At 46.7% G+C, this 26,080-nt stretch overlaps 1 protein-coding gene across 6 annotated transcripts in view; it reads right to left on the bottom strand.

The window, feature by feature from the left end:
* Nucleotides 1-213: 213 nt before the first annotated feature.
* The window catches only part of FN1 (fibronectin 1), a 52,760-nt gene continuing 26,893 nt past the window's right edge, over nucleotides 214-26,080 (bottom strand). The window contains exons 21-47 of one of the 6 annotated variants that reach the window (XM_059475469.1): nucleotides 24,447-24,541; nucleotides 23,965-24,133; nucleotides 23,621-23,707; nucleotides 22,677-22,868; nucleotides 20,111-20,383; nucleotides 18,884-19,066; nucleotides 17,572-17,661; nucleotides 17,188-17,457; nucleotides 16,704-16,820; nucleotides 16,179-16,343; nucleotides 15,405-15,560; nucleotides 14,554-14,667; nucleotides 12,636-12,905; nucleotides 10,699-10,886; nucleotides 9,556-9,643; nucleotides 9,214-9,390; nucleotides 8,920-9,009; nucleotides 8,564-8,743; nucleotides 7,933-8,022; nucleotides 7,112-7,211; nucleotides 6,763-6,976; nucleotides 5,511-5,649; nucleotides 4,643-4,807; nucleotides 3,481-3,606; nucleotides 2,801-2,907; nucleotides 2,184-2,294; nucleotides 970-1,852 (exon numbers count right to left, since the gene is read on the bottom strand). In XM_059475469.1, coding sequence (XP_059331452.1) covers nucleotides 1,778-1,852; nucleotides 2,184-2,294; nucleotides 2,801-2,907; nucleotides 3,481-3,606; nucleotides 4,643-4,807; nucleotides 5,511-5,649; nucleotides 6,763-6,976; nucleotides 7,112-7,211; nucleotides 7,933-8,022; nucleotides 8,564-8,743; nucleotides 8,920-9,009; nucleotides 9,214-9,390; nucleotides 9,556-9,643; nucleotides 10,699-10,886; nucleotides 12,636-12,905; nucleotides 14,554-14,667; nucleotides 15,405-15,560; nucleotides 16,179-16,343; nucleotides 16,704-16,820; nucleotides 17,188-17,457; nucleotides 17,572-17,661; nucleotides 18,884-19,066; nucleotides 20,111-20,383; nucleotides 22,677-22,868; nucleotides 23,621-23,707; nucleotides 23,965-24,133; nucleotides 24,447-24,541 — 4,031 coding nt within the window. In that variant the 3' untranslated portion in view covers nucleotides 970-1,777. Of the gene's footprint in view, nucleotides 933-969; nucleotides 1,853-2,183; nucleotides 2,295-2,800; nucleotides 2,908-3,480; nucleotides 3,607-4,642; nucleotides 4,808-5,510; nucleotides 5,650-6,762; nucleotides 7,212-7,932; nucleotides 8,023-8,563; nucleotides 8,744-8,919; nucleotides 9,010-9,213; nucleotides 9,391-9,555; nucleotides 9,644-10,698; nucleotides 10,887-12,635; nucleotides 12,906-14,553; nucleotides 14,668-15,404; nucleotides 15,561-16,178; nucleotides 16,344-16,703; nucleotides 16,821-17,187; nucleotides 17,458-17,571; nucleotides 17,662-18,883; nucleotides 19,067-20,110; nucleotides 20,384-22,676; nucleotides 22,869-23,620; nucleotides 23,708-23,964; nucleotides 24,134-24,446; nucleotides 24,542-26,080 lie in introns of those variants that run through there. The other 5 variants (XM_059475468.1, XM_059475466.1, XM_059475470.1 and 2 more) reach the window with 5 other exon arrangements.

Genomic DNA, 26,080 nt, shown 5'->3' with positions numbered 1-26,080 from the left:
GGAAAACCAATCTGGTTTAATGGGAAATGACTCCTCTGTGTGTCTGTCTAGGCCAGTTTCAGTTCTCAGGTATTTTTTAGGGACATGTTTGGCTTTGGAGCACTGGTGGGGTAGAGCTGACCACTGCTGCAATCATCCTGCTCTGCAGAGTTTTGGGGTGCTCTGTAGGTATCAGTCCCTGCTGGCAGCTGCCACATGCCAAGAAGCCAAATGGAGTTTTCATGTGATGCTTTATTGGGTGCAGAGAATGCCAGTGCCTGGTACAGCCCATGGTACAGTGCGTGTGCAGCCCAGGGGAGGGGGCTCAGCAACCCTGACAGGACCTGGTCTGGCCTTTGCAAAGGCTGGACAGGTCCTGGCAGAGCAAGCAAAGGGACTCACTGCTGGCTTGGCTCACTCTCAGCTAAAGGGTTGTGAGGAGCATTTTGTTACCTCCCTCCCCACCATGAGGTAGAGGCACAGGAGACAAGAAAAGGGTCTGTGCCTGTAACAGCCAGGCTTAGACCCACAGCTGGTGCCTGTCTCCTGCTGGGTTTTGTAGCTTTGGACAGATTGAAATTCACAGGTTTGGACTGTCTCACTAATTCTGGCACCTCAGCCACTGGAAGCTTATTGAATTCTAGCTATTGGAACGAGCTCTAGCTCAGTTCATGTGCAAAGCAGGGGCTGTTTGCCTTCCCCTCCCTTCCCCTGTTGCCCCAAAGCAAGCCTGTGCCTCCTGCCCATGCCATACCTACCACTGTCTGTGCTCTACGGGGGCAGGGGTGCAGCTGGAAGCCTTTCTTTAACAAACTGCTCTAGCAATATTCTCTCCAGGTTTACTCCACTCTTCTTGGGGATGTTTGCTCCATCTTGTGTTACTCCAGCTCTGAATCATCTCGCTCAGAATTATCCACCTCAGAATAATCCAGCTGAGAATAATCATCTTCATCCTAAATTCCACGGCAGCAAAGAGAATCACTTAAACTATTTGTCTGGTTTGTAAATCTTTTTATTAAAAGAGTTGGTTTTTTTTTTTCCTCTTCCACAGTAGTAAAGCTTTGGCACTTACAGTATAAAAATAATCACTGATCATAATTACACCAAATTCCTCTTTTGTCAACTGCATACTAAGTGTCTTCCATACATTTTATTCCCATATAAAAACACTTGGAAGGTCAGGGGAACAAAACTGATAAATAACAGTATGAGATATAAAGATACAGCTAGAAAAATACTAGGATCATCAAGAAAGAATTAGGACTGTGCATATTTTAAATATCACAGTGATTGGATTTGCTGTTCCTATCTTATTGCTGGCTGCACGCTTATGTGAAAGCAGAAGTGTTTGGTGGACTTTCCTATCCCTAAACCTCAGTATTGCTGTACTCAAATGTTCTTGCATAGCACGGGAACCTTGAATTTCTACACCCACCCTCCCATCAGTATTTTGATCCCCCACCAAATTTGTGATTTACAACCTCTCCCCCTCCTCCCCTCCTTTTTTTTTTTTCCCTTGCCCTCTTGAAATTTGAAAATATCAACTGGAATTCAACCCTTTGAGCAAAACCAAGACAATCGCTATCAATCATGAGAAAAGTCTGAAACACTCCAAGAGTGGCGCTTGGAGAAGCTGTGAGTTGAGCTTAAGCTGGGCAAATGGCTCCAGAGCAGGGGGCCATTGTCACTAGATGCACTTTTTTGCTAGCATCACTCCAGTTTGGATGGTACTCGTGGCACATTGGGGTTTACACTTTGGTTTGTCTGTTGCCATGGCCGCAAGCAGTCTCGCTGGATGTTACTTTCCCCGTGGCTGTTGTGTGTCTGCCTGTACATCTAGGGGCATGAAACACTCAATGGGGCAGTTGACGTTCTGTCAGGAGGGAAGGAAATCAGTTAGAGCTCTGTCCTGGCTGTGCTTTGTGCTGGGAGCTGCTGGGGACATTTCCCAGCACAAAGCACACAGTGGAAACCACTCCATGCACTACTGCCTCCGAGCATGCATGAGGCCCTGTGGGACTGCTGGCACTGTGGCACTGCCCTGTGGGACTGTGGCACTGCCCATGTGTGTGGGGGGTGAGCTCAAGCAGGTGTGTGTGTCCTGGGGGCTGCCATGCACTACCAGGGGAGCACCAACCCACAGCCACCCCGCCCCTGTGCCAGCCTCACAGCAGCATGGGGCAGAGAAGGAAAGCTGTACTCACAGTGTTGGTGGCCTGGTGGTACCTCTGTGTGAACTGGGTGTAGGTGTGGCCAGCAGAGCCCTCGGGGGCCACCTCCACGCTGGGCCTTCGGCAGTTGTCACAGCGCCAGCCCTGCGGGGACACAACGGGGCCATCAGTGCCATGGCCAAGGAGCTGCCAGGGCTCACAGAATCCAGCCCCTAAAGCTCATCCCATTCCACCCCCCTGCTGTGAGCAGGGACACCTCCCACACCTACCACTATCCCAGGCTGCTCTAAGCCCCATCCAGCCCGGCCTTGGACACTTCCAGGGATCCAGGGGCAGCCACAGCTTCTCTGGGCAGTCTGTGCCAGGACCCCACCACCCCCACAGGGAAGAATTTCTTCCTGACATCCAATCTGAATCTACTCTCCTTCAGCTTAAAGCCATTAATTCATGATCATTCATACATGAGGCTAGAGCCACCAGCACCAGTGAGGCTGCTCCTGTGTTACACCAGACTAGCACCAATGCAAGTACTGCAGCTCTCCTAATTACTTTTCTCCTTATGTGGGCTTGTTTTGGCCCCTTCCCTGATAAGTGTCTGATAAGCGCAGCCCAGCACAGCCTCCCCTGGGTCCCACCTCCCTGCTGCTTACCTGCTGTCCTCCATAACAAGTGCAGGAGCAGATGGCCCCAAAGTATTCCTTCTGCCACTGCTCCCCAACGTGGTACATCTTCCCATCGTCATAGCACGTGGTCTCATCTGTGGAGGCACAGGCAGAGCTCAGCTGCAGGGCCTGGGCTGGGCTTTAAGCACTCCCAAAGCATTCCCAAAGCAGCCTGGTGATCAGCAGGGAGCCCCTGGGGGAGTGTGCTCCCCTTGTCTGAGCAGAGGCTCCCTGACTGGCAGGGGAACATCAGACATGTTCACAGCTCCCCAGACAATTTAACCTCCAGCAGGGGGGTGTTCTCCTGACACAAGCAATGCAGTTTGAGTGACAGTGTGAAGGCCAGAGGAGCTTGAGGCAGCAGGCCCTGCAGGAAAGTCCAGCTGGGGCAATCCACCCCTCTTGGACAGCGACACATCCCTGGTGTGCAGCTCCAGGGCCAGAGGCACACAGGTGCTCAGTGTGCTGTGACCTGAGCTAACAAAAGGTTTTCTTCCTTTCAAGCTTCAGGAATGTGAGATTTATGCCTTCATCTCCTGTGAGAACAGCCTGAAGCTGTCACCAGTTCAGCCTGAACCAGACACACTGATAGTCTGCTTGTCCTCCTGGCAGGACAGAGCTGAGACCTGCTGAAGGAGAGCTCAGACTGACAGCACAAAGACACTTACGAGGTTCACACTTGAATTCTCCTTTTCCATTCCCAAGGCAGGTGCAGCTCATCATCTGGCCATTCTCCCCTTGCCTGTCCCACTTCTCCCCAATCTTGTAGTTAACTCCATTGTCATGGCACCACTCTGGAGAAGGCAGGGGAACAAGAATCAGGAGTTATCCCACAGGCAGCAGGAGGAAAAGAGCTTGGCATTGTCTCAGGAAAGGCAGGAGAAAGAATCTTCTCAGCTCATCTAAGTCTCAAGGAGGAAATGGGTTCAGCTCCTGCAGTTTTTAACTGCTGAAGGCTGTTCCAGCTCTGGAAATGGGAAAAAAGCAGGATGTGACAAAGAGTGGGGAGAGGAGGTTTGGTTCACAGGAGATGAAAAGAAATGAAAAGGAATTTAATAGATCTGGGGCAGGATAGGAGAGAAAAATATTTAAATGCTCTTTTTTGTGCAAATACCCAGCATAAAATTTACCACAATCTCACAAGACACCATGGGTAAGCCATGTGTATCAAATAATGAAATATAAATATTAATCCTGTAAAATAAGCATCTTTTCCTGTAAAATTAGGTGTCTCTACATAGACTCCTCTGAATCTATGCAAATTGCAGAAATACTCTCTCTGCTGAGCTTATTCCACAATTTAAAAGCCTAATTTCCATTAGCTGGGTATGTGTTGTGTTAAACTGCTCAATCACAGACTTTTGTTCCATTCCCTTATGTCAAGTTGGTTTTTTTTCCATGTAAACCACACAGTTCTGCAAAGAATAAAACTTAATGCCCTAGGCAGAAGTGTTAGAAAAATTAGTTAAAAACTGGTTTTGCAAGCTGCTTTGCAAAAGCTGCCTGCAATGCAAACCAGATTTATTGAAATACCAGCACTGGCTGTAATACCCACTGAAATCCACACTTTCCCATATTACCTAGATAGGTCTGGCAAGGTAAAATGTCTCTTATCAATATAATACTGATTGCTGCTGATGGCAATTCTAGATTAGCTGCAAAGCTCAGAGGTAACCAAAGTTTTCCATCACTTCTCACGATGCAAAACATCGCTTTGGTTTAAGATCCTGCCTTCATTTGCTCCATGTTTGGACCAGGCTGAGTCTGTCAAACATGGCACTGCTGCTGGAGGAGAGTGGGGATGGGGATGGTTAACAGCAAGCTACTCACTAGAAGAGTCACATCTGAAATGGCCACTGCCAAAGCCCAAACACTGGCACCAGAGCTTAAAGCCAGTTTCAGATAAGCGCTCCCATTCCTCGCCAACGGAATAGAAGGAGCCGGTGTAAGTATCAAAGCAGGTGTCCTCAGCTGGCTGGTTTAATCCTTCAGACACTGCAACAGAAAGAGGAGAAACAGGCATCACACACAGCAATGGCAGCTGCTGACAGATTTTCAGTGAACACACACGTTTTTCTTCTTGTAATATCCTGGCAGTAATGGAGTCACCCCATGGGCATATCCTTGATGGTTGTCAGCAGCCCAGCTCCCTGTGATTTATTTTCCATTTGCATGTGTCAGAACAGTTGAATGATAAAAAAACTGACATGAAGGCTATTTTCATTTTGATTTGCCAAGTTTGAAGCAAATGTGAGTTTCTGCATTTGCTGCTGGTGAGCAACAACCTGACTCTTGCCTGTTTTTAGGAGAAAATGTGCTGTAAGATGCTGAGGAACAGCGGGGGGGTGGTAGCTGCATGTGCACCTTTTTGGGCTGCTGTGGGTTCTGTGGCACATCAGGGGATGGGAGAAGGAGAGCAGACCCTGTGGTGAGGCAGAGTGATTTGTCAGATTTGTCACCTTAGGAGCATGCCTTGGCTGGTGGGTGCTTTACAGCCACCAGTTCAGGGGGTGATCATCAGCTGATGGTCCAGAACCTCACAAATCACTTGTCCCAGTCTCCTGGTATGAACTGTCCTTGTCAGAAGTTTCCTTTCTGATCTGTTGTCAAGCTTGGGCACCAGGTAGGTGACCTTGAGTAAGGGGAATGAGGCAGGGGCTGCACAGGTCCAGCCAGGCTCCCTCAGGCTGTTCCTTACCAGTATTGCCAACTGTGACCACCTCCTCCAGCACCTTCTGTCTCCGGTGGTCCTTCAGGGCTTCCACTATGATGTTGTAGGTGGCCCCTCTGGTGAGACCCTTGAGCGTGGCACTAGAGGAAGTGCCAGGAACCCTGAACTGCAACAAGAGACAATGCCAGGTCACCAGAGAGGTGGTAACACCCTGGAGGTGTTACCTGTCTCATAGGAAAGGTTTAGGATGACCCCTATGCTCTGTACCATGATGGAGCCAGACCACTCCCCTTAGACACTCTAAGAACTTCAGATAACACCAAGTTAGACTTAGCTACCCTGGACTATGGATCATGAGGGGTGAGTTTTGCTATTTCAAGGAGACTTCATTGGAAGAGTAGGTAGCTGTAGCTTAGAGAAGCAGCACCTCAATCTCTGAAACTCCCACTCAGCTTGCTGCCCCCTTCCCTGGTGAAACATCACTGCTGACAGCATTTCTAAGTTTTCTGGTTTTGCAGTTTTATCCTGCAGCCTTTTCCATAAAGGAGATGAGGAGGCTTTCATCCACCCTGGTCTCAGCTACGTGTTAATCAGACTCTTTAGGCTAATTCCTGCCACTCCCTTTCTCAGAATCTCTGCTGCTCAGAGTGACTCAAACACGTACATGCCTCTTCCCAGCCCAGCAGTCGAAGGAGTCAGAATTCTTCTGTTCTCCTTCTCAAGGTTGTTTATTGTTTCTTATCAATAAAATTCTTTCTCCAGGTCTGTCTGGCAGGTCAGGTTGAGGCGCACTGGTGTTATCTTTTTATACTAAAAACTACATGTACACTATTTACCATAACTTCCCAGCACCTATCACCTGTGTTAAGACAGTGAGCTTCTAGCTTCAACCAATCCAAAAGTGCCACCATCACAGCAGAAGAAAGAGGCCAAGAAGAAGGAGGAATCTGGCAGAATCCAGTCTATCTTGTCTCCTGAACCTCTATTCTAAAAACCCCCAAAAAAATCTATTTTTCACTCTGTGATAAATTCACTATCATTCTACTCAAACTTTCATGGCTTGTAAATCCTCATATAAGGTTGGTAATTTTTTCCATGGGTCAAGATCAAAGGCACAGGGGTGCCAAAGGCACAAGGTCTCTGAGGTGCCTGGCAGGGTCTTGAGTCCTCCAGGGCAGTCTGAGGAATTTTTTGGGTTCTGACACCCCTTAGCACAGCAAAGGCACCCCGAGAGCCCCAGGTGAAGTTTCACCACCCCTGTGCTGAGGCAGCCCGTTACCTGCAGCGTGTCCTCGTCCTGGCTGACGGGCTGGCAGGAGATGATGTACTCAGAGCTCTCCAGCAGGGGCCTCCAGGAGATGGTGGTGTGGGACAGGGCCTCCTGGCTGTCGTTGCGCCGCGGCCCGTGCGGGTACAAGGGCTCCACCACGATGGGCACCTGGTAGCCGGGCACCTCGATGGCCTCGTCCACGCTGGGCAGCCTGGAGCCTGGCCTGAGGGGAGTGGCTGTGGTGGGCCCGGGCCGCCGGTAGCCGTGCTCCTCAAAGAAGATCTGCTGGCCCTGGTGTCCCACGGTCTGAGGGTGCCCAGAGGAGCCTGGAAGCTGGATCCCATTGCCGTTGTCGTACCTGTTGTTGGTGAGGTAAGGGGTCCCCTCGTCAATGGAAGGCACGTCCAGGATGTCGGGCTGGTTGGGGTGTGGCCTGCTGATCAACGTGGGGAGCTCATCTGGCAAACAAAGGTTGGAGGCCATCAAGTAAAGCAACAAAAAAGCTGCATTACACCACTCCAAGCATGAAATATTACACTTTTCATGACCTTGCACTGATTGTAAAGGTAATTTCCCTCTCTGCATCTTTCACACCTAAGTATGCTGGTGTGAAATTTTCATACAGCTGAGCAACACTTTTGAACACTGCAACCCACCATCACTGCTCAAACTGAGAAGGAATGGTTGCAAGAGATAGTTGCAGGTTCTCATTTTAAGAGGAATCACTGGTAAGCAGGAAGAAACTTGTTACTTGATCATATTTGGATGACCAGCTGGTAATTTGTGATAGGTCAATCTTGTACTGTGAAAGTTGCAAAGTGAGAGGAATGCAACAAGTAACAAACTGAATGGGTTCTGCATTTGACACTATCAAGTGTTAGACAGTCATGTTAACCCTGATTAAATTATCCATTAGGTACCCAAGCAAGAATTCAGCATCAAGCACACTGTTCTGTTGCTAGTGTTCAAACAGGTAAGTGTTACTAATATAAATTCAGAAGTATACCTCCTGCATCCTTAGAAAGGAAAACTTCCTTACAAAGCCTTCAAAGAAAAGGAGTGTGTGAACAGGGTATGTTTAAAAACATTATTTGAGTCCCCCACAAATGTCCTTCAATGTATTTCTCACTGTTAAAGCTCTCTCCTGTTGGCACACAACAATCCAGAGCTTTGTTTTACCTGTCCTTTTTCTGCCAACCAATGGTTCACTCTTCTGATTGTTCTTGACAGCAATGATGTAGATGATGTATTCAGTGCCAGGTTCCAAACCTAGGGAGGGAGGAAGAACAATTTTAGATTTCTGAGTTGCTTTTCTTTATGATTATCTGTGAGAACTAAGGCAGAATGAGAAGTGGGTATGGCTGCAGTATTGGGTATTGCATTTCACACCCGAGGTTTTCAGGACAGGGCAGAGTTCAGCCTCCTGTTCCTCAGAGCAAGTTTGTAGTCTGACCATGTCAGCTGTGATGATAAACCCAAACATAAGGGATCTTTAGCACATGTGACTGGTGGGTGCCAGAATCAGGGGCATTTCTTTCTTGAAAGGATAACAACTGTGGTGATAGTGGAAACAAGCACCAGACTGTTCAAATGTGGAGGTTGTTCTGATCAGTGAGGTGCAATGTGTTTGTAGGACAGGTGTGCTTACAGGACCACTCTCTAGTACTGGAAACCACAATAAAGGAACACAATTTTCTCCCTATTAGCTAATCATGAATTATAATCACATTTTATAATTAGGCCTTCCCCCTCCATCTCTCTCAAAATTCAAGGGTTTCAGGTGAAGAGCTCCCAGACAGAACAGAGGTACCAGTAATGGTGGCCTCGGTGGTGCCGGGCCGGGGCCGAGGCAGCACCTCCTTGACAGGTGAGCCAGGTTTCTCATATCTGATGATGTAGCCCGTGATCTTGGCTCGGGGAGGCTGCCACGTGGCCAGCAGGGAGTTGCTCGTGGTCGTGAGGAAGCGCAGGTTAGAAGGAGCATCGATAGCTGGGTGGAAACAAAAGGGTTTAAAACATCAAATACAGAAAACACCAGCATATTCTTCACCAGAGCTGCCTGACACCCTTCTCAAACCTATTGCCAGGGAATATTAAATGTGATCAGATATAGACAACTCCTAACTGGCCATATGTGATTGCAAAAAGGTCAGACAAGGTCATTACCAGTGGAGGCATCCAGAACCACCGGGGAGCTGCGTGCATTCTCATTCAGAGTGTACAGGTAGATCTTGTAGTCAGTGCCAGGCTGCAAGCCTAAAATGAAGTTGAAATACAAATGTTAGCTAAGGAGAGGAAGCCAACTAGGATGGCCATCAGAAGGTCTTTCAATAAACTCTTGATGCCTCAGATATTTTTTCCCACCTTTTGCTCCTGTAGTATTTCTCATCAAGGATATTCAAATCCAAAACAAGAACCCAGTGTAGCTTCTGATGTGACCCTGGAGCAGCCCTCACTTACCAGTGATGGTGTAACTCCTGAACTCAGGGCTGATGGTCCTCTGAATGGGGTTCTGGCCACCTGCAGGGACAGCTTCCACCAGGAAGCCAGTGATGGTCTCAGTCTTGGTCCTCCAGGTGATGGTGATGGTGGTCTCAGTGACATCTGTCACCCGGGGCCTGCGAGGGGGACTCACATCTGCACACAAGGGAAGGGTCCTGTCAGTACAGGGGGGATGGCAATCGTACCAGCCAAGGGTTGGTGCAGCCTGGGATGGAGCTTTGGACAGAGCCCCAACTTTGGGCACAGCTCCTCTGCACCCATACAGCACTCAGTGGTCACTTGGGGAGGGCCACCACTTACTTTCAAGGGTTGTCACCACCCCCTGGGCTGGTCTGCTGGTCAGGGAGTCCTTCAGGGCATACACACTCACTTCATACTTGGTTGCTACCTAGAATGGACAGAATTGTGTCATGTCAAGAGAAGGACCCAGCACAGAGGGAAATATTCCTGCCCTTAGTCAGTGTTTGGTGGAGCCATGTTTTTAAGTCATAACTTACTGAAATATGAAGCCTTTAAATTAGGGAAGGACTGGTGGGATAATTTTAATTATTTCCAGCTGGAATAAAAGAGTAGGCACAGACCCTGAGACACTGTGCACATATGCACACTCAGGAGGAAAAGAAATCCTGGAAGAAGCTTATTTATCACCCCTCATTTTAGAAATCTGTGCTTTAAAGCTGATTCTTCAGAGAAACTCTAATTTCCCTCCTATTTTTCCCAGGGTTAATGGATGCCATTTGCTATGATAAAGAATAAAATAATGTGAATAAAAGATAACTGTGAATGTATCAGCATGGGGGGTTTTGTCCTTGGCTGCATCAGACCATGGGTCCACTTAGATTAGAATGTTTTTAAGGCTCATTTTTGAAAATGGTTCATAAAACTCCTTAAAAACAGATCAGTAGCTTTTTAAGATCGCAGAAACCATAAAAGCAGTTATCTTCAGCCTTCTCCAGTTCAGGAACTCATGAAATGCTTCCAGTGGAGAAGATAGCTATATAGCAAATTTAAGCCTAAGTCACAAAAGACTTGTATTTTTAATGCATATTTTGCAGATGTCTTAAAAATAGGCAATAGACTGCCAGAGCTCCCATATCACAGCTTGAAATCTCTGCATCAGATCACTTTATCTGACCTCTTTTGTGAGAGATGAGTAAAAGCATTTTGCTGGGTTACTTTTGATTGCGAACCTGGTAATTTGCATTTGATTAGGCATCCAGTCTCCCTGTGCTAGATGAGGAAGGGGGTAGAATGCAGCTTCAGCAGGCCAATTACTTGCCTTTTAAAAAAACTACAGTGCTGAGTAGCTGCAGGCTGACTTGCCATGAGCTTCAGAGCCAGACCCTCAGGAGCTGAAATGATCTACTCCAATGAAGCTCCTGACCCAGGAATCTGACATTTCTTCCAAAAATCTCATTTCCACAACACAAAGAAAAAAGTTACCATCAAGCCAGACACGACTGCAGATGTGCTGTCTGGAGAAAGGTTGATTTCTTTCATAGGACCAGTCTTTTCTTTGGGGTTCACTCTGACTCTGTAGCCAGTGAGGCGAACGTTGGGCGCATTCCAGTTGATGGTGAGACTGGTGGGAGTTACCTGAGTAAACCTCAGGTTTGTTGGAGGTGGAATTGCTGCAAAAATCCAGACAGGCACGGGGTTACTTTAAAAAAAGACAGTTGGGTAAGACAGTATTGTCTCCTGAACATGAGACAGGTTTAGGCCAGGAAAGTGGAGTGCCTTGTACAAACATAGGCATAAAACACTGTGGGAATGGATGTGTTGTTCAAATCTACAGAAACACTTTTCAGCAGAAATTAGGAGATATCAATGCTTCAATCCTGAATTTAAGTGAGCAATGACATTTGCTGTGATGTAAGGTAAAGGCTTGGGAAGGTGATTAAATCTCTAGCAGGCCAGGCTGTTTTAATTATTCTACCAGTCTCTGCTTTTCATCACACAGCTCACGGTTTAGTCCTGCTCCACTCGCCCCGGTCTGTTCATTTCCAAAATACCATGGATGATTTACAAAAGTGAGTAGGAAGCAGGCTCAGGAATTGCAGAGAAGATATAAAAATACTGCAGATGGAGAGGGGAAGCATTTTACAGCCACTTACACAGCGAGCAAGGCAATGGAAAAGCAGAGCTGTGGTGGCCATAAGGCTCAGCACACAAGAGCCTGTTCAGTAGCTAACACATCCACTACCCTTAGAAACAAATTCATGCCTAAAAAAAGGAGTGTCCATTGAAATAGTCTCTTGCCTTACTGTTGGTAAGCCTGGGGCTGTAAACAGAGCAAAGATACACCTTAGCATAGTGCCCACTATGGCACATGGCTATCCACGCTTTCCAGTTTTACAAAGTGGAAATACAGGATAATTCTTCCGACTGGCTTAGCTCAGAGTTTAATCTAAAGCCCATGAGAGTCAATGGAAAGTCTTGAATTATTTCAAATCCACTTTGGAACAGCCCTCAAAAGGTAAACCACAGAGGGTGTGTTTGAAAAAGCATTATATTTGCATTTCTGGCAGGTAGTCAGCCAGCTGTTCCATCATTACATCACTTTGCCTCAGTTTAGCACAGCAGATCCATACACAAGGACCCACTGAATTCATTCCACCCCTGGAATTAAAGTGCCAACTTTTCAGCCACAAATGAATGGGAGACCTTTATTACACAGGTGCTACCTGTCTTTGTAATAAAGTCACATCTGGTAATGCTGGAAGATTGCAATGGATTCCATACTGCTGGAAGCAAAGTTAAGCTAATTCCTTGCAGTAATTTTCCTTTCTCATCAAGGAATTTTCAATGCATGGAATTGCAGCTGGATCAGCCTGGCACAGAAGGGAGTCTCCTGTGGAGGTGATGAGGTGCAGGGTGTGGGCATGCAGTGGGCTGTGGTCCCTAGGGCAGTGCCAGTAAGGGATCTCTGTGAGACCTGAGGGTTCAGCAATCTGCCAGCCCTTCCTGCTGATCTTTGGCTCCAACAGCAAGGTCCCTGGGCCATGAAAGCTGCCCTCATCTCTCTTGTTGGTCCCTACCTGTGCTTTGAGCGTCCCATACCTTGAAGGCGAGACAAGAGCATTGCGAGAGTGCTCACTATGGCTCAGGCTCCGTGACCAGGGACATGAAACCACTGGACACCCTGCCTCCTTTCTCTCAGGAGGAGATCTGCAATCCTGCTCTCTTGCCTGCCTTCCCTGACATGTATGCAGGCTGACTGCTCCAGGCAGCTCTCTGGCCCCAGCTAAGCCATCCCTCAGGAGCAATCCCATCCCCTGGGCTGCCCCACTTGGAGCACCAGTTGCACACGGAAGCACACTCGACCCCTGGGGGCAGAACCCGCTGCTGCCATGGCCTGCTGGGGGTGGTGGGAGCTGTACCTGTGGACTGGGTCCCAGTGAGGGGCAGGCTCTCCATGTCATCGTAAATGGCAACGATATTGATAGTGTACTCAGAACCTGGCCTGAGGCCATGCAGCTCAGCAGTGTCTTCTTCGCCCCCTGGGGCCGGCAATAGCTCATGGATTCCATCCTCAGGGCTTGAGTAGGTCACCCTGTACCTGGTGACTTGCCCCTGAGGGCTTTCCCAAGCAATTTTGATGGAATCAACATCCACCTCAGTGAATGTTAGTCCTTTAGGGCGGTCAATGTCTGTTAGGCAAATTAACGGTAAGAGGTTAAGTGATAAAAAGCAGGTTGTGGGTGAGGAAAATAAAAAGCATTTCCATTACATGCAAAGCGGTTTTCAGTCTGGTGTGGCAAGGGGGGCACTGGATTCTCCTCTGTGCTGCACCTTGCACGCATGCTTGCATCCCTAAGCCTGAGTTTGCAGTGCCAGGCAGCAGGAAGGCAATCTTGGCTTTGCTGAAACCAGAAGCACCTGCATTGCCACCTTCAAAGCAGCCAGGACACCAATTCTCAACTATTTTTGAGTCCCCCTGGCACCAAAACCCCTTCACACAACTCCAGTAGCATTAAGCTACCTTAAAAGGGGACAAGAGAAAAAAAGGAATGGGAGTGCTAAGACCCATTTCTGCCATGTAAATGGTTGCTGGTGCCAAAGGCAGCCAGAGAACCCACCTGGCTCTGTAAGTTTGGGTTCATGCTGCACTTGCTGTTCACTACTGGGAGCTGCTGTGCTAAGTGCCAGTCCAAGGAGAATCCATCCCACTATTTTCTTTCATAAATTAAGATCCAATTAACATACTCATCAAGAAAGCAAAATTACTCAGCATATTATATTGTAGAATCAGTTAGAAACAAACTTTTCAGCTTTGTATTCAGTGCACAGGGAATGTCCACAGGTGCAACTGGGTGATATGCACACCTCCATTAATTAAACCAATTCACAGGATTTCCTGGCAAGGTAGGAGCTCAGAGCAGGGGAAGTGAGCCTTGTTCCTCAGAAGTCTGGAGTGGCTATCACAGAAATACACAAAATGGGAGGATCTAGCATGTGATTTTTATATTCAATCAGAACCACGCTTTTCTAGAAAGCTTCATCTTTTTCATTTGCCATGTTGTATTAGTCCTCATTTTTCTGCATTTTCTAGTTGGCAAAGGTGATTTTTGTCCAGGAATTTGCTGGTTTGAATGTGGACTCTTCACTCATCTCTGCAAAGCTCTGGAGAAGCCCCTGCTGTCTGCAGTGTTTGAGGATGAGTCATGGTTTTGAATACAAGCTTGAGCAGGGAAGTAAGAATCAAATCCCTACCCCAGAGGTATCCCTCAAAAGCACTTTAGCTCAAACATATCCCTGAGTTACAAGGTCTTCTGTCTCTCCTGTGACCTGAGCAAGACTGCTGTTTTCTACACAGCACCTCAGTCCTGGAATTTCATTTTTTTGCAGTGCTTCATCTCAAGTATAACCCACATGATTTCCCTTACTCTCTCACACAGGGCAAGTGCTCCCAAGCCCAGTCCAGTCCCTTAACAGCAATCACCTTTGCCACCTAGCTCCACACAAAGGAGATCTCGGCACATTTTATCCACTGATTGGCTGATGGCAAACCCAATTGGTTGTTGGAAACCCCAAAAGGCTTTTGTAGCTTTAGTGAAAGAAAATAAGAAGCGCAGCACTTTGAGGGGGCAGGAAATTGCATTTTGGCAGTGTTTGAGGCAGAGGGACTGCATTTTTGCCAGCATCTGCAGCTTGGGTGCATGGTACTTCTCACAGGGCAGACCACCTCACTCTCTCCTGGAGACCAGGCCCCTGGCTTTTGCTTTCCCTGGGAATGTGGTGGTAGGTTCAGAGATCAATAGAAAACACGTGCTTGTTGCCATGAAGTGAAATACATACTGGTGACAGCTGTCTGAACCAAGGGCTGGCTCTCCCCATTCTGATTCTGAGCATAGACACTGACCACGTACTCCACTGTGGGCTGCAGACCTTCAATAGTGACTTGAGTTTGATCTGGCAGGAGAGAACACCATCAGTCAGAAAGAACAGCACAAAGCTGGCCTCAAAGTAGCCTTGAATGAATGGCCTGTCTAAGCCATACAGTGAATAAATGTTATTAAAACAAGGTGGGACTGACAAATTAAATTTGCCCTTAAATTGCACCATGCTTCTCTGGCAGTGCACAATTGCCATTTGTACCTGCTCCAAGGCTCCACAGCTGAAAGGACAGGTTAGCACAGTGGGTAGAACTAGGTACAGGGAGACCAGCTTTCACCACTTTTTAGGATAAGAATGACCACCAGTTCAGCTGCATCACAAACATTCCCCAAGTGCTGTGCTGATCCCACAACATGCAGTTTTTCCTGAGAGCTGACATGGCAGGTTCCACAGGTACTACACTACAAACCTGTAGTGTACGTGACTGAACACATGCTGTGACCAAGGGTCACGTTATGTGACTTCCAAAAGGATTTCAGAGCAAGTTTTGCTGGATGCTAGAAAATCCAATGTTATTTCTTTGAAATGCAGGTACTTTTTATGCACACTGCCAAGAACAAACTTCTGCAGTACAGTGGTGTCAAAGAAATATGAAGGTTTTGGGACAAAAATCTGCCTGAGCTCATCTGTCCTGGATGAGACATAACTGAAAATCAGCAAGATAAAAAAAAAAAAAAAAAAAAAAAGGTACAACCAGCAGCAGGATTTCAGTGGTCACATGTTGCACTCTTTACAGATGACATAACTCTTACCTGCAGGGACATTTTTTGTTTTTGAGGGTCCATGTCCATTCTTGGGATTAGCAGTCACCCGGTAGCCTGTGACTGGGGATGTTGAAGGGAGCCATCTGATGCTGATACTGTTGTCCTGGACATCAGTGACTTGCATCTGGGATGGTGTGTCTATTTCTGGGCAACAAAAATAATTTTTCTCAGTATGTTGGTACAGGAAACCCTCCCTCCACTTTTGTGTCCTGGCTGAATTTTATTCTGCACTGCTTGGAAGAGAAAACACATGTTGCTATTTATTTTTCTGTCACGCTAGCCTCAACCATGATGTGTGGATGAGTTATTTCATATCAATGTTAGCTGAGGATTTTTGTTGTTTTAAAGGCTACTTAATGCCTTTATCTGCAGCTACAGAAGGAGTAGGATTTGGCTATATCCAAATCAGGAGTGAGACAACAGTCTTGGCATTAGAAAAAATGGCAAGACTCCTCAGGATCACAATCTGACAGTGAAGCACTGGAGTTAAGCCAGCAGTGACCCCACATTGAGAGCCCAACAGGATTTCTATTCTGCAGTGAGCAGCTGAGCACTGCTTTTATCTCCATCTGGACTCCATAGGTTTTCCTTCTCCAGGTCCACAGACCCCTTCTGTGCCACCAAGCTACACAGCTCCCCAAACTGATGGCCCTACAGCCCATGGCTTCTAAAAGAAACCAGGGGTCAGCAATACACATTTATGGGGAAAAGCCAACACAAAGCTGTGGGGTTTTTGCCTTGTTTGGTTTAATCAGATCTCACCTGTCCTGTAGGTGACAGTGACTGGCTTGCTGCTGGCAGGGCTGTCTCCACGGCCAGTCACAGCATACACAGTGATGGTGTACTCAACACCAGGCTTGATGCCAGTGATGGTGGCAGTGGACACTGTGCCAGGCACTGTGAACTCCTGTACTGGGCTGCTTCCACCTAGCAAGAGTAGGTTAAGAAAGAAATGTGATGGACCTGTAAAGCATACAACTAACATCTCTACAAAAAACAGGACAGTCCTACATGCATCAAGCTGAAAGCAGGACCCTGTTGATTTCAGTGATTGTTGGGTCAAAATTGTTTAGAGGAACAGAATGAAACGTGCACATAGAACCACTTCTAAAATTACTGGAATACTCTAGATACTCTTTCTTTTAGGTAGACAAAATATGATTTGCTCTTTTTAAAAAAAAGGCACCTATATGTCTGCTACAGCCCAAGGTGCCTTTGCTGTTTGCTTTCTAATGGCCTCAGAACAGAGTTTCTAATCTGTGCCCAGCTGTAGCAGCCTGCCCTCACCTGTTTCACCATAAGTGATCCTGTAGTATCTGACTGTCACTGCAGGAGCATCCCAGGAAATCTTGAGGCTGGTTGGGCTGGTAGGGGTGACTTCCAGGTCCCTTGGAACATCAGACACTAGAAAAACAGAATTGAGAAGGAATTTGAAGAGAAGGAATTTAAACACAGTTGTACATCAGCTACATACTCCACTTATACCGTGCTCCTCTGCTACTCATCTGTCTGTCCTTGGAAGAGGAACGTGCTCTGAGCCAAAGAGATGTATCTGGTTAAAAACCATATGGCACTGGACTGGATTTAATGAAAACAGTTCTGCTGGCCCTAGAAACATCTGAAAGCAGCATGAGTTCTCCCATCTTCTAAATCAGGCCCTACCTCAGCATACAGGCATTTCCTCATGAGTGAAGCTGGCAGGGAAGATGCGGTTTAAGAGGAATGACTTTGCTAGAGGACACCCCAAACCCAGCAGTCCCTGCAGCCTCACCTGTTGTCTGCTGGCCAACCAAGGGCAGGCTCTCCTCCCTGCCGTTGACAGCGATGATGCTGACCACGTACTCGGTGCCTGGCAGCAGGTTGGTGAGGGTGATGGAGTTCCTGGAGGGGGGCACCCTTTCCTCCTTGGGCCGGCCCCCGCCCTGCTCGGGCTGGTAGCGGATCCTGTAGCCCGTGATGGTGGCACGGGGAGCGATCCAGTGCACCGTGAACGAGTTCGCCGTTATATCCGAGAAGTCCAGGCCAGTGGGGGAATCCAGGCCTGGGTGGTTCAAGAGACACAAGGGTGAGCTCAACCAGGCTGCCTGGCATCTTCACAGGAGAAAAAAAGTAATTCAGTCCCACTAATGAATTTTTAAAGGATGCATCCAAGTACCTGTTTTCTGGACTCCGTACAAAGGTGCGCTCTCGTGCTGCTCAGAAACACTGTAGACCCTCACCAGATATTCAGTGCCAGGGAGCAGGTCTGTGGAGTTGAAGAACAGGAATGTGGGCTAATGTTTCTTTGCTAACATCAAGAAGTTAATCGACCTACACAATTTCAACTGTGCTTCTTAGGAGACAATCAGGTTTTGCTTGATGGAAGATCTGAACTTCCAGGACAATCAAATGTTTAAATCAGTTATTTTTGTGGCACCGGGGCTCCTTGCAATGCTTTAGCCTCGACGAGCATGAGATCCTATATCATCGCTTCATCAGTTTGTGGAGACTGACTAGAAGCAATTACCTTTTTACAAGGTCCATTCTGGTTATCTACCAGTTTATCTATGCACCAGGCCAAAGCTTTAGCTGATATAAGGGCCAAAGATTTCCAACAAAGCTGTTCTAACTCAGACAAACTAGATTTAGTTTTTTATTCTGAAAACAGGTCTTGTCTCTTACGTAACCAACCAGGTTCTCAGATAGAGAAAAAAAAACAAAAAACAACTATAAATACAACACAGCTTTTGCCCCAAAAATTAATGTCGGCTTTTGGAAAATGCCCAATTTTTGCTGCCATGTCCTGTAAGGTTCCAAAACAGGATGTGCTTTCTGGTCTGAGCATACAAAGTCAAAGGAGCAATGGCCTTTTGCATATTCTTATCCTCTTCTGAACCTCTGCACTGCAAGTCCTTGACATTACTGGCAAACCAGGCGAACAACACGTATTTACTGTTAATACCTAACCAGGCCGCAAATCAATGCAATTGCCTCACAGCCTGATTCATCACTGTCCTTGGATTGATAGGAAAAAACTTGCCCATGGTTTGGCTTTAACTTGGGTAAAGCTAGAGGCCAAATCCCATTTGGTGTGAGTTTCTATGAGGCTGCTTGCAACATCACTTTACATCAGCTGAGAATTTGGCCAGCCACACTAAAACAATTTTTTTTGCCTCATCTTGTGCTATGTGGACCTTCTCACCCTCTACAACCTGTAGCAAGGTGGGGGCCAGTCTTTTCTCCAAGGTAACAAAAAAAGACAAGACCTCAACCTGCACTAGAGAAGATTGAGAATGGATATCAGGAAAAATTTCTTCACTGAAATGTTGGCCAGGAGTGGAAGTGTTCAGGTGGTGTGTGTGGATTTGCACATGGTGGTGCAAAGTTGATGACTCAAAGATCTTGGAGGTCTTTTCTCTTATTAATCTTATGATTTTATGATGAGGGGCTTCTCATGTTTGTTTGATTTCTGCAGGTAACCCACTCACTTGTTAGGATGACCATGTTGTCTGAGGGTGAGACTGTGACCTCTGCAACATCTTCCTCCTTCTTGGCGGGCGAGTAGCGCACCAGGAATCCGCTCAGCACGATGGAGGTCGGGGCAGTCCAAGTCACCCTCATGGTGTCAGGCCCCACGTTAGTGAAGCGCAGGTCAGTGGGAGGAGGCACAGCTGCACAGCAAAGAACAAACCCACCTCAGCTCTCAGACTCATATTGAGCAAGGGGTCTGCTCAGGGAATCAACCACCAGAGAAGGTATCTCATGCACAACTGACTACGGCATCAGACTCATGCAGACTTCTAAACTACATTTGGTTCTACTGCAGTTAAGAGAAAAATGTGTCTGCACTGCTGTCAGGCTGCTTTAACCTCCTGGCAATTCCTGATATGTTAAATGTACCCCGTGGGGCTAATTTAAAAACAAGGTAGCAAGTTTCAAGGATGTGCTTCTAGCAGCTGGATTTTGTATTACAGATGTGGTGCCAAGAGAGGTTTAAAGTTGCCATACAGCAGCTACAGATGGAAAAGTAATCTCATCTAGAATCCATACATGCACACACAGGAGAGGAGAGGGTATATCACTAATTTCCTATGACTCTACTTCTACTCATGTTGGAGGATTTACAGCCTCAGGACTTTCAAACCCAACAGGATTTCATGCAAGAACCAGTTTCCAGCTCTCCTTCAGCTCATGCACTATAAGAAACCCTTGATGGTGTGGCATGGCTGTCACTGGCACATACTCAGGGAGTGGTGCCCATCTGCATCCTTTGGGGCATTGTGGAAAGAGTGGAGCCACCATGGAAATGGGCTGCTGGAAGCTCTAACAGCTGTCAAGGCTGGAGGGTGTCCACTGATCTGCTCTGCCCTCCAGCACTCCTATTTTGAGGAACCACAGTTTTAAAATCTGGCAATCACACAGCTCATGTTTCAGGCTCTTGATTCCAACTGGATCCTGGAAATCTGGACAGCAGAAGGTGAATGAGCCTGGCAAGTCTGCAGTCATTCATGGTATTAAAATGCTTCCAATTCAAAAATGAGCAGCGCCACATCCATCCCCAGCTGCCATCTGGGGAAAGGAGCCAGCTGGGTCTGCCTGGCTTCCCTGCAGCAAGGGGCTCATTTCCTCTTTGGACAAAGCCCCAGCACCCCGACAGCCAGTGACAGCCAGTGACACCATCCACGTCACAAAACACAGAAGTTTTCAAAATTCACCCGTTTGCTGTGTCAGAGTGGTAGGGGCGCTCTCTCCGCCATTAATGAGTGTGATTACACTGATGTCGTAATCAATGCCCGGCTCCAAGCCTGTCACTGTGTAGTATCCTACTGAGGAGTCCACAAAATCTTCAAAAATAGGGACACTTTCTCCTGCTGCCACTACTGTGATGCGGTACCCAATAATGGCGGAGGCGTTTAACGGGGTCCACCTCAGGCCGATGCTCGAGTCAGTTATGTCAACAAAGCTTAGGTCAGTGAGCTGGGGCACCTCTAATGAGGCAAAGAGCAAATGGGAGAGGCAGAGACACACAGAGGCAAAAGAAAGACAAGGAGAAAAAAGCAGTGTTCATCACTATTAACATCGACAGAACTCGAAGCAATTGCGGTGATATGCACAATTTCTGTTGGGGTTTGGGGGAAAAGGAAGGATTTTGGTGGGGTGGTTTTTGTTGTGTTTTTGCTTTTGTTGTTTTCAGCTTGTTTTCTTAGATTTACCAGTCTCCAGCTGCTTCCCTGGGCAGACAGAAGCTAAAACACCGATCCCCCTCAGAAGCTGAAACCCCAGTTCTCTTTCGACATAAAATTTTCAAAGAGCCCAACAAGAGGCACTTAACTTCCAACAAATTAACTTTGAGCAATGATGAGCTACAAAGACCCATCGTTTTCTGACAAAAACAGAAGCAGAAAAAACACAGCCCTTTTTTCTTTCTACAGGTAAATTACAAGAGAGCAAAGTTTGCTAAAGTGCAAATAAAACAACAGCTCTGATTGACCCTCTGCAACTCTTGTTTTGTTCAAATGGTCAATCTTTTATCACTGGGATGATAAAAACATCAACTCACTGGAAAAGGCCAAATCAGACCCTTGGCTGCTGAGAACCTTCACAAAGTTCCAGGGCAGATCATCCACTGTCTGAACTATTTCCACTGCACTTAGAAAAAAGCCTCAAATCCCTGCAATGGCTTGAGGATCTGGCCCAGAATTCCTCAAGGTCTACTTACCAACTAACTGCTGCAATATATGTGCTAAAAACAGATGATGTGAAACAGTAAGCAACAGAACACTCCCTTGGAAACATGGAAATGGTTAAAAATGACCTTTAGATGGTATTATTTTGTCTGAGTGACAACATCCCCGAATTCAGAGGTTACACCCAGCATATGATGTGCCCAAGAGCCTCACATATGTGGCTAAAATTGTTCAAAATCCCAAGTTTTACCCCCTGAATAAGAATGCCCTTTAATGACCTTTAAGATGCTGGCTAAATTTCTGTAGGGAAAATAAGCCCAGCTGTGACTGTTTTCCCTACTGATTATTCCATTAGCAAAGGTGCTCATTTCCTGCATGTTAGGACCAGCAGAATTGGGCAGGGAATGGGGAACTTTAGATGCATCTTTAATTGACAATGGCCAAACCTTCAGTTGCTCAAGTCAATAAATTGGTATTGACTGAAGCCACAAGATTTGGCTGTGTAATTTTATCAGGGTGATCCTGAAACCAGTGGGAACTAATGGATGCTCTCCCTCACTCAGGATCAGACATCAGTGAGTCAAAGATGCAGGACTCTGTCTCTGTGTCCATTCTGTTCATTACAAGTTAGTTTGAAAAGAAATTAAGGGACAGAAATATTGCTTTAATAATAGTGGTTTTGCTCTATTTTGATGTCTTTCTTGGAAAACACTTATTTTACAGAATAGGTGCAAAAAAAAGCCAGTTTTCTGTAAAATAGTTGTTTATCCACATGGAATGCATGTACCATATCACCTTTAAGAGTTGTAAAAGCCAGACACATACATTCTTAGCTTTCCCTCACCAGAAGGTGGTGAAGGGCTAAAGCTACTCCTGCATAACTATGCAGCATCACAGTATTAGTTCACCCCAGGGAGCACACAGCACTTCAGTGAAGCACAGAAATTTTAAAGCAGTGTTACAAGAGCAAGCAAACACAGTAGCTGGCATCATCTCAGAGCAGAAACAAAAACAAACAAAGCCTTCACAAGGGAAAACTAAATGCAACCATTTGGGGAAATGCATATTAATTTTGCTACTGTGGCTACAAAGGCAGTTTCTGCAGTCCCCACAGATGTCATGTGAGGTGGCACACTCCACCCTGTGCCTCAAGTGCCACAGTGATGGACCTTTCCATCTTGGCTTTCCTCTCCATTGTGCTCAAGTGATCATCTGCCACCAGTGCTGCCAGAATTTCTCCTGTGCTCTTTCCCACTCATACCTCTGCTCACCTACTTCCTGCTCCCACCAGCTGTGCTCCAGATGCTGGGGCACTTCAGGGCTAAGTTAAATCCCTGCTGCTGCTGCCCAGCTCAGTGTACTGACACAGCAGATCCATGTGCTGATGACCAGCCTGTGGAGCACCACACAGGCTGCCCATCCATGGGTGTAAGAAGTTCTGTCACAGACTGCAATGTGGCTATTCTGCTTCTTGAGACTAAATGTGAAGTCTAAGCTCTCTACCAGCAGACTAATACAAGCTCTGCACTATAGAGCTCTCAGGCTCAGCCATTTGAGCTTGGGCAGCTGAAATTGCTGCTCAAGCTTTGGTTACCTGGTGTGATGGTTTCTGAGATGGGCACACTCTCCTGGTCATCCTTGACAGAGTAGACACTGACATTGTACTCCACGCCAGGGTTGAGGTTCTCAAAGGTGCAGGTGGTCTGATCTGCACCCACCACCTCCTCCAGGGTAGAGCCCTGCTGCCCATCCGTGGGAGCAGTGGTCACACGGTACCCAGTGATGCCTGAAATACAGAGGCCAGAGTCAGGAGTTTCCTATTGGATCCACTTACCTCAGTCCTCAGTGCAACAGCTGAAACAAACATGTGACATTTTACAAGTCATTTTGCTACCCTAGGCCCAGCAGGAAAGAGGCTGCTTTGTCAAGCACCCCTAATTGAGCTTCCCAGGAGCTAGTCGTGCCATCCTCATGGCATTTCTGTTCCTTTTGGGACCTCATCAAACTGAAAATCTCAGGAGTTTTAAGAGGAACTTCTCTGAGGACTCTGTCAGGAAAAGATTCAGCTACCAACAGAGGTTTTTAAAAACTTTCAATCCACTTTTTATGGGAGTCAATTGTGCAGCTCTCATCAGATATTGTGGGAGAAGAGTTCATTCTGAACATTGTCAGAACTTTCACTTTCCATTTGTCACTTCCACAAATCTTTGTGGTCCATTCTGCTTTCCTTCCCTCAGATTGTTTTTCAACCACTGGAGATACTTGAAAAAACCCTTCAAATTCTTAAAACAGCTGAAATATTCTAACACATTCATGCTCCAAATCAGCATTTTATACAGAATGTAAACCATTAAGAGTCCTACAGCAAGTTATAGTTAGCTGCAAATTATATCCTTAAATATATCTAGAAACAGGTACATTTTTCTTTAAATTAAATCAGCAGGTGACTTCCCACCAAACTGCAAGGCACCACAGAAGTGTTAGCTAGCATTCTGCCCCAAGAGGAGGTTTGAGCAGAGAGTGAGTTCACAAGGTTACCTGGAGATGTGCTTCTCTCCCAAGACACAATCAGGATGCCAGTGTCAGGATTGGACCTCAGGCGCAGTCTGGTCGGTGGAGCCAGTGCTGCAAGTGTTCAGACAAATGGGTCACTGACGGCACTGAGAGCCATCCTGGCTGCCTCAGCACCCCACTCCCCACAATATCCTCAACCTTTGGAATTAGCCAGAAATACACCCCTGAAGCTGTGACCCTGCATTGCATGAGCCAGTGCTGCTGCCACTGAAAAACCAGCCCACGACAGGGTGGAAAGGCCAGAACTGCCTCCCAGAAGGCAGTAAGGAGTGGAAAAGGGAATGATGGAGGAAGAGCAGGTGCCATACGTGTAGTGACTCTCCTGATGATGGGGGTCTCTCTCTCCTGGCCATCCATCAGCACTGTCAGGCTATAGGTGTACTCCACGCCGGGGGTGAGCCCGGAGATGACGATGCTGCCGGAGTCGGAGATCACCTCGCGCGGAGCCTCCCCGCCCTGGCTCGGCCGCACTCCCAGCTGCAGGGCACAGGGGTTTGTGCTTTTCAGTCACAAGCTGTCAGCACCTGACTGACCACCCAGCAGCACCACTAGGGCTGAACTCCAGCTGTTAGCCCTGTAACTCGTGCTCTAGATGTCCCACTTGAGCTGAAACCCCATGTCTGCACTGACCTCTGTCACCTAAACCGGCTCCCTGTGAGCAACAGGCCCTCTGCACCTCTCCCCTTTGTGCTGCCATCTTCACCACAGTCCATAGGAAATGGCTTCAATCTGCCCTCCCCACCACAGTGAAGTAAGAGGAAAAGCCAACACAAGACTTCTCTCCTCCTACCTTGAAACCAATCCTTGGGGCAGGTGTCCAGGTGATGACAATAGATGTCTCAGTCACTTCTGTGTTAAAAGGAGGAACAGAGCCAGCAGGCTGATCTGTGGAGTGAATTGGCCAGAGTTCAAGTCTACCTGCTGGGAGGGCTCCAAACAGTTTGAAAACCTGACCTACAGCAGCACAAATAGCCAGAGGTATGAAATGAGTGCTGAACTAGATCACTAGATCCCAAATCCAGTGATTTGGGAGAGATCTGACAGATGATTTTTGTCTGCTGCTGGGCTTGATAGACACAGTATGCAAGTGGTCTAATCACAGCCAGAGCTTTTATTCCTGAGGCAAACAAAAATACTCAAGTGGATGCATGATCCTTTATGCATCCAGCTCCAAGAATCTTGGGAATCCTGTTTTTTGGCATGATATCTAAAGTGTTCCTCAAAACCCACTTTTTTTTTTTTGATTCACCCACCATATGCCTTCCAATCAGCAGAACAGCACACTCCTGTCTGTCATCCAGCTGTCCCAGCAAGGACCATCTCATCCCTCACCAACATCTTGTGAAGTCAGCAGAAAGGAGCCAACGTCAGTCTGAGGCATCTGTGGTCTCACTGACATCTGTCAGAAGCATCACACAGAAGCCAAAGCCTCTGTGCATGCCAAAATCAGCCTAAATAACAACACTGAGTTTAATCCAAAATGGCCTTCATTAATGCCATTAATGAAGAGGCCTGGTTAATCAGATCTATAGTCTCAAACTGGACTGGTTTCATTCAGACAAGCCAGAAAATATTAAATCTAAGATATCAAATCACATTCTACTTGAGGAATATTTATAGATAGGACTGTCAGCAAAAAGCACCTTGCCAATGTCAACAATGGTACTCTGATTGAAAGTTTGAGCCCTTATTTTAGTTTCACATTGTTCTAAAAGAAACCACATTCTCTTTTGAAAAGAGGATGTGGTTCTGGGCTTGGGTGGCTTTGACTTTTGCTAGTTTATGTGATGGCATCATCATTATTTAAATACTAGATCTATTTGCTCTTTTTAGAAGTGTGTGCGGGTTGTTACAGAACTCCCTTTCCTTCCAAAATCTGCTTAATATTTCTTCCAAACCAGCATCACAAAGAGAGATGACTGAAATGCAAAAAAAAAAACCCCAAAAAAACCCCATAGAATACAATGTTTGTGTCAGTTTGGGTAACTGCAGTCGAGCTGCCTTAGATGGTATGGCTGAGCTTGAGAAATGACTGCTTTCAGCTTTATGTAAGTACCAGACTAATCATTCCTTGCCCATTTTAAAGGGATCTGTATTCTTTCCTTCATTTGTCATGCCAAAACCAAGCAATTAGGAAGATCAAGTAAAATTAAATTTCTCTGACATCCAGCTAAGCAAAAAGTGAGGTACCAGTAGTAAAGTTCTCCCTCTTGTTTTTAATCATCAGGAAAAGCTGAAATGTATTTTACTAAAAGCTTTTTTATGCAAATAGCTCCTTTTTCCTGCCAACGAGTTCAGAAAGAACAACAAGGAGCATTTCCCAAGCTGTTCTGCTGCTGGAATGCTACTTCAAAAGGCTGCCCCTGTAAATCAACTCACAATAGGCACTTTCAGCACAAGTTCTGAAGAAGGCCAGGGTATAAA

The sequence above is a fragment of the Ammospiza nelsoni genome, chromosome 7 (assembly GCF_027579445.1).
Source record: "Ammospiza nelsoni isolate bAmmNel1 chromosome 7, bAmmNel1.pri, whole genome shotgun sequence".
NCBI lineage: Eukaryota > Metazoa > Chordata > Aves > Passeriformes > Passerellidae > Ammospiza > Ammospiza nelsoni.
Note: the sequence above shows the minus strand (reverse complement) of the source record. Positions and strands in the feature narration are given on the sequence as shown.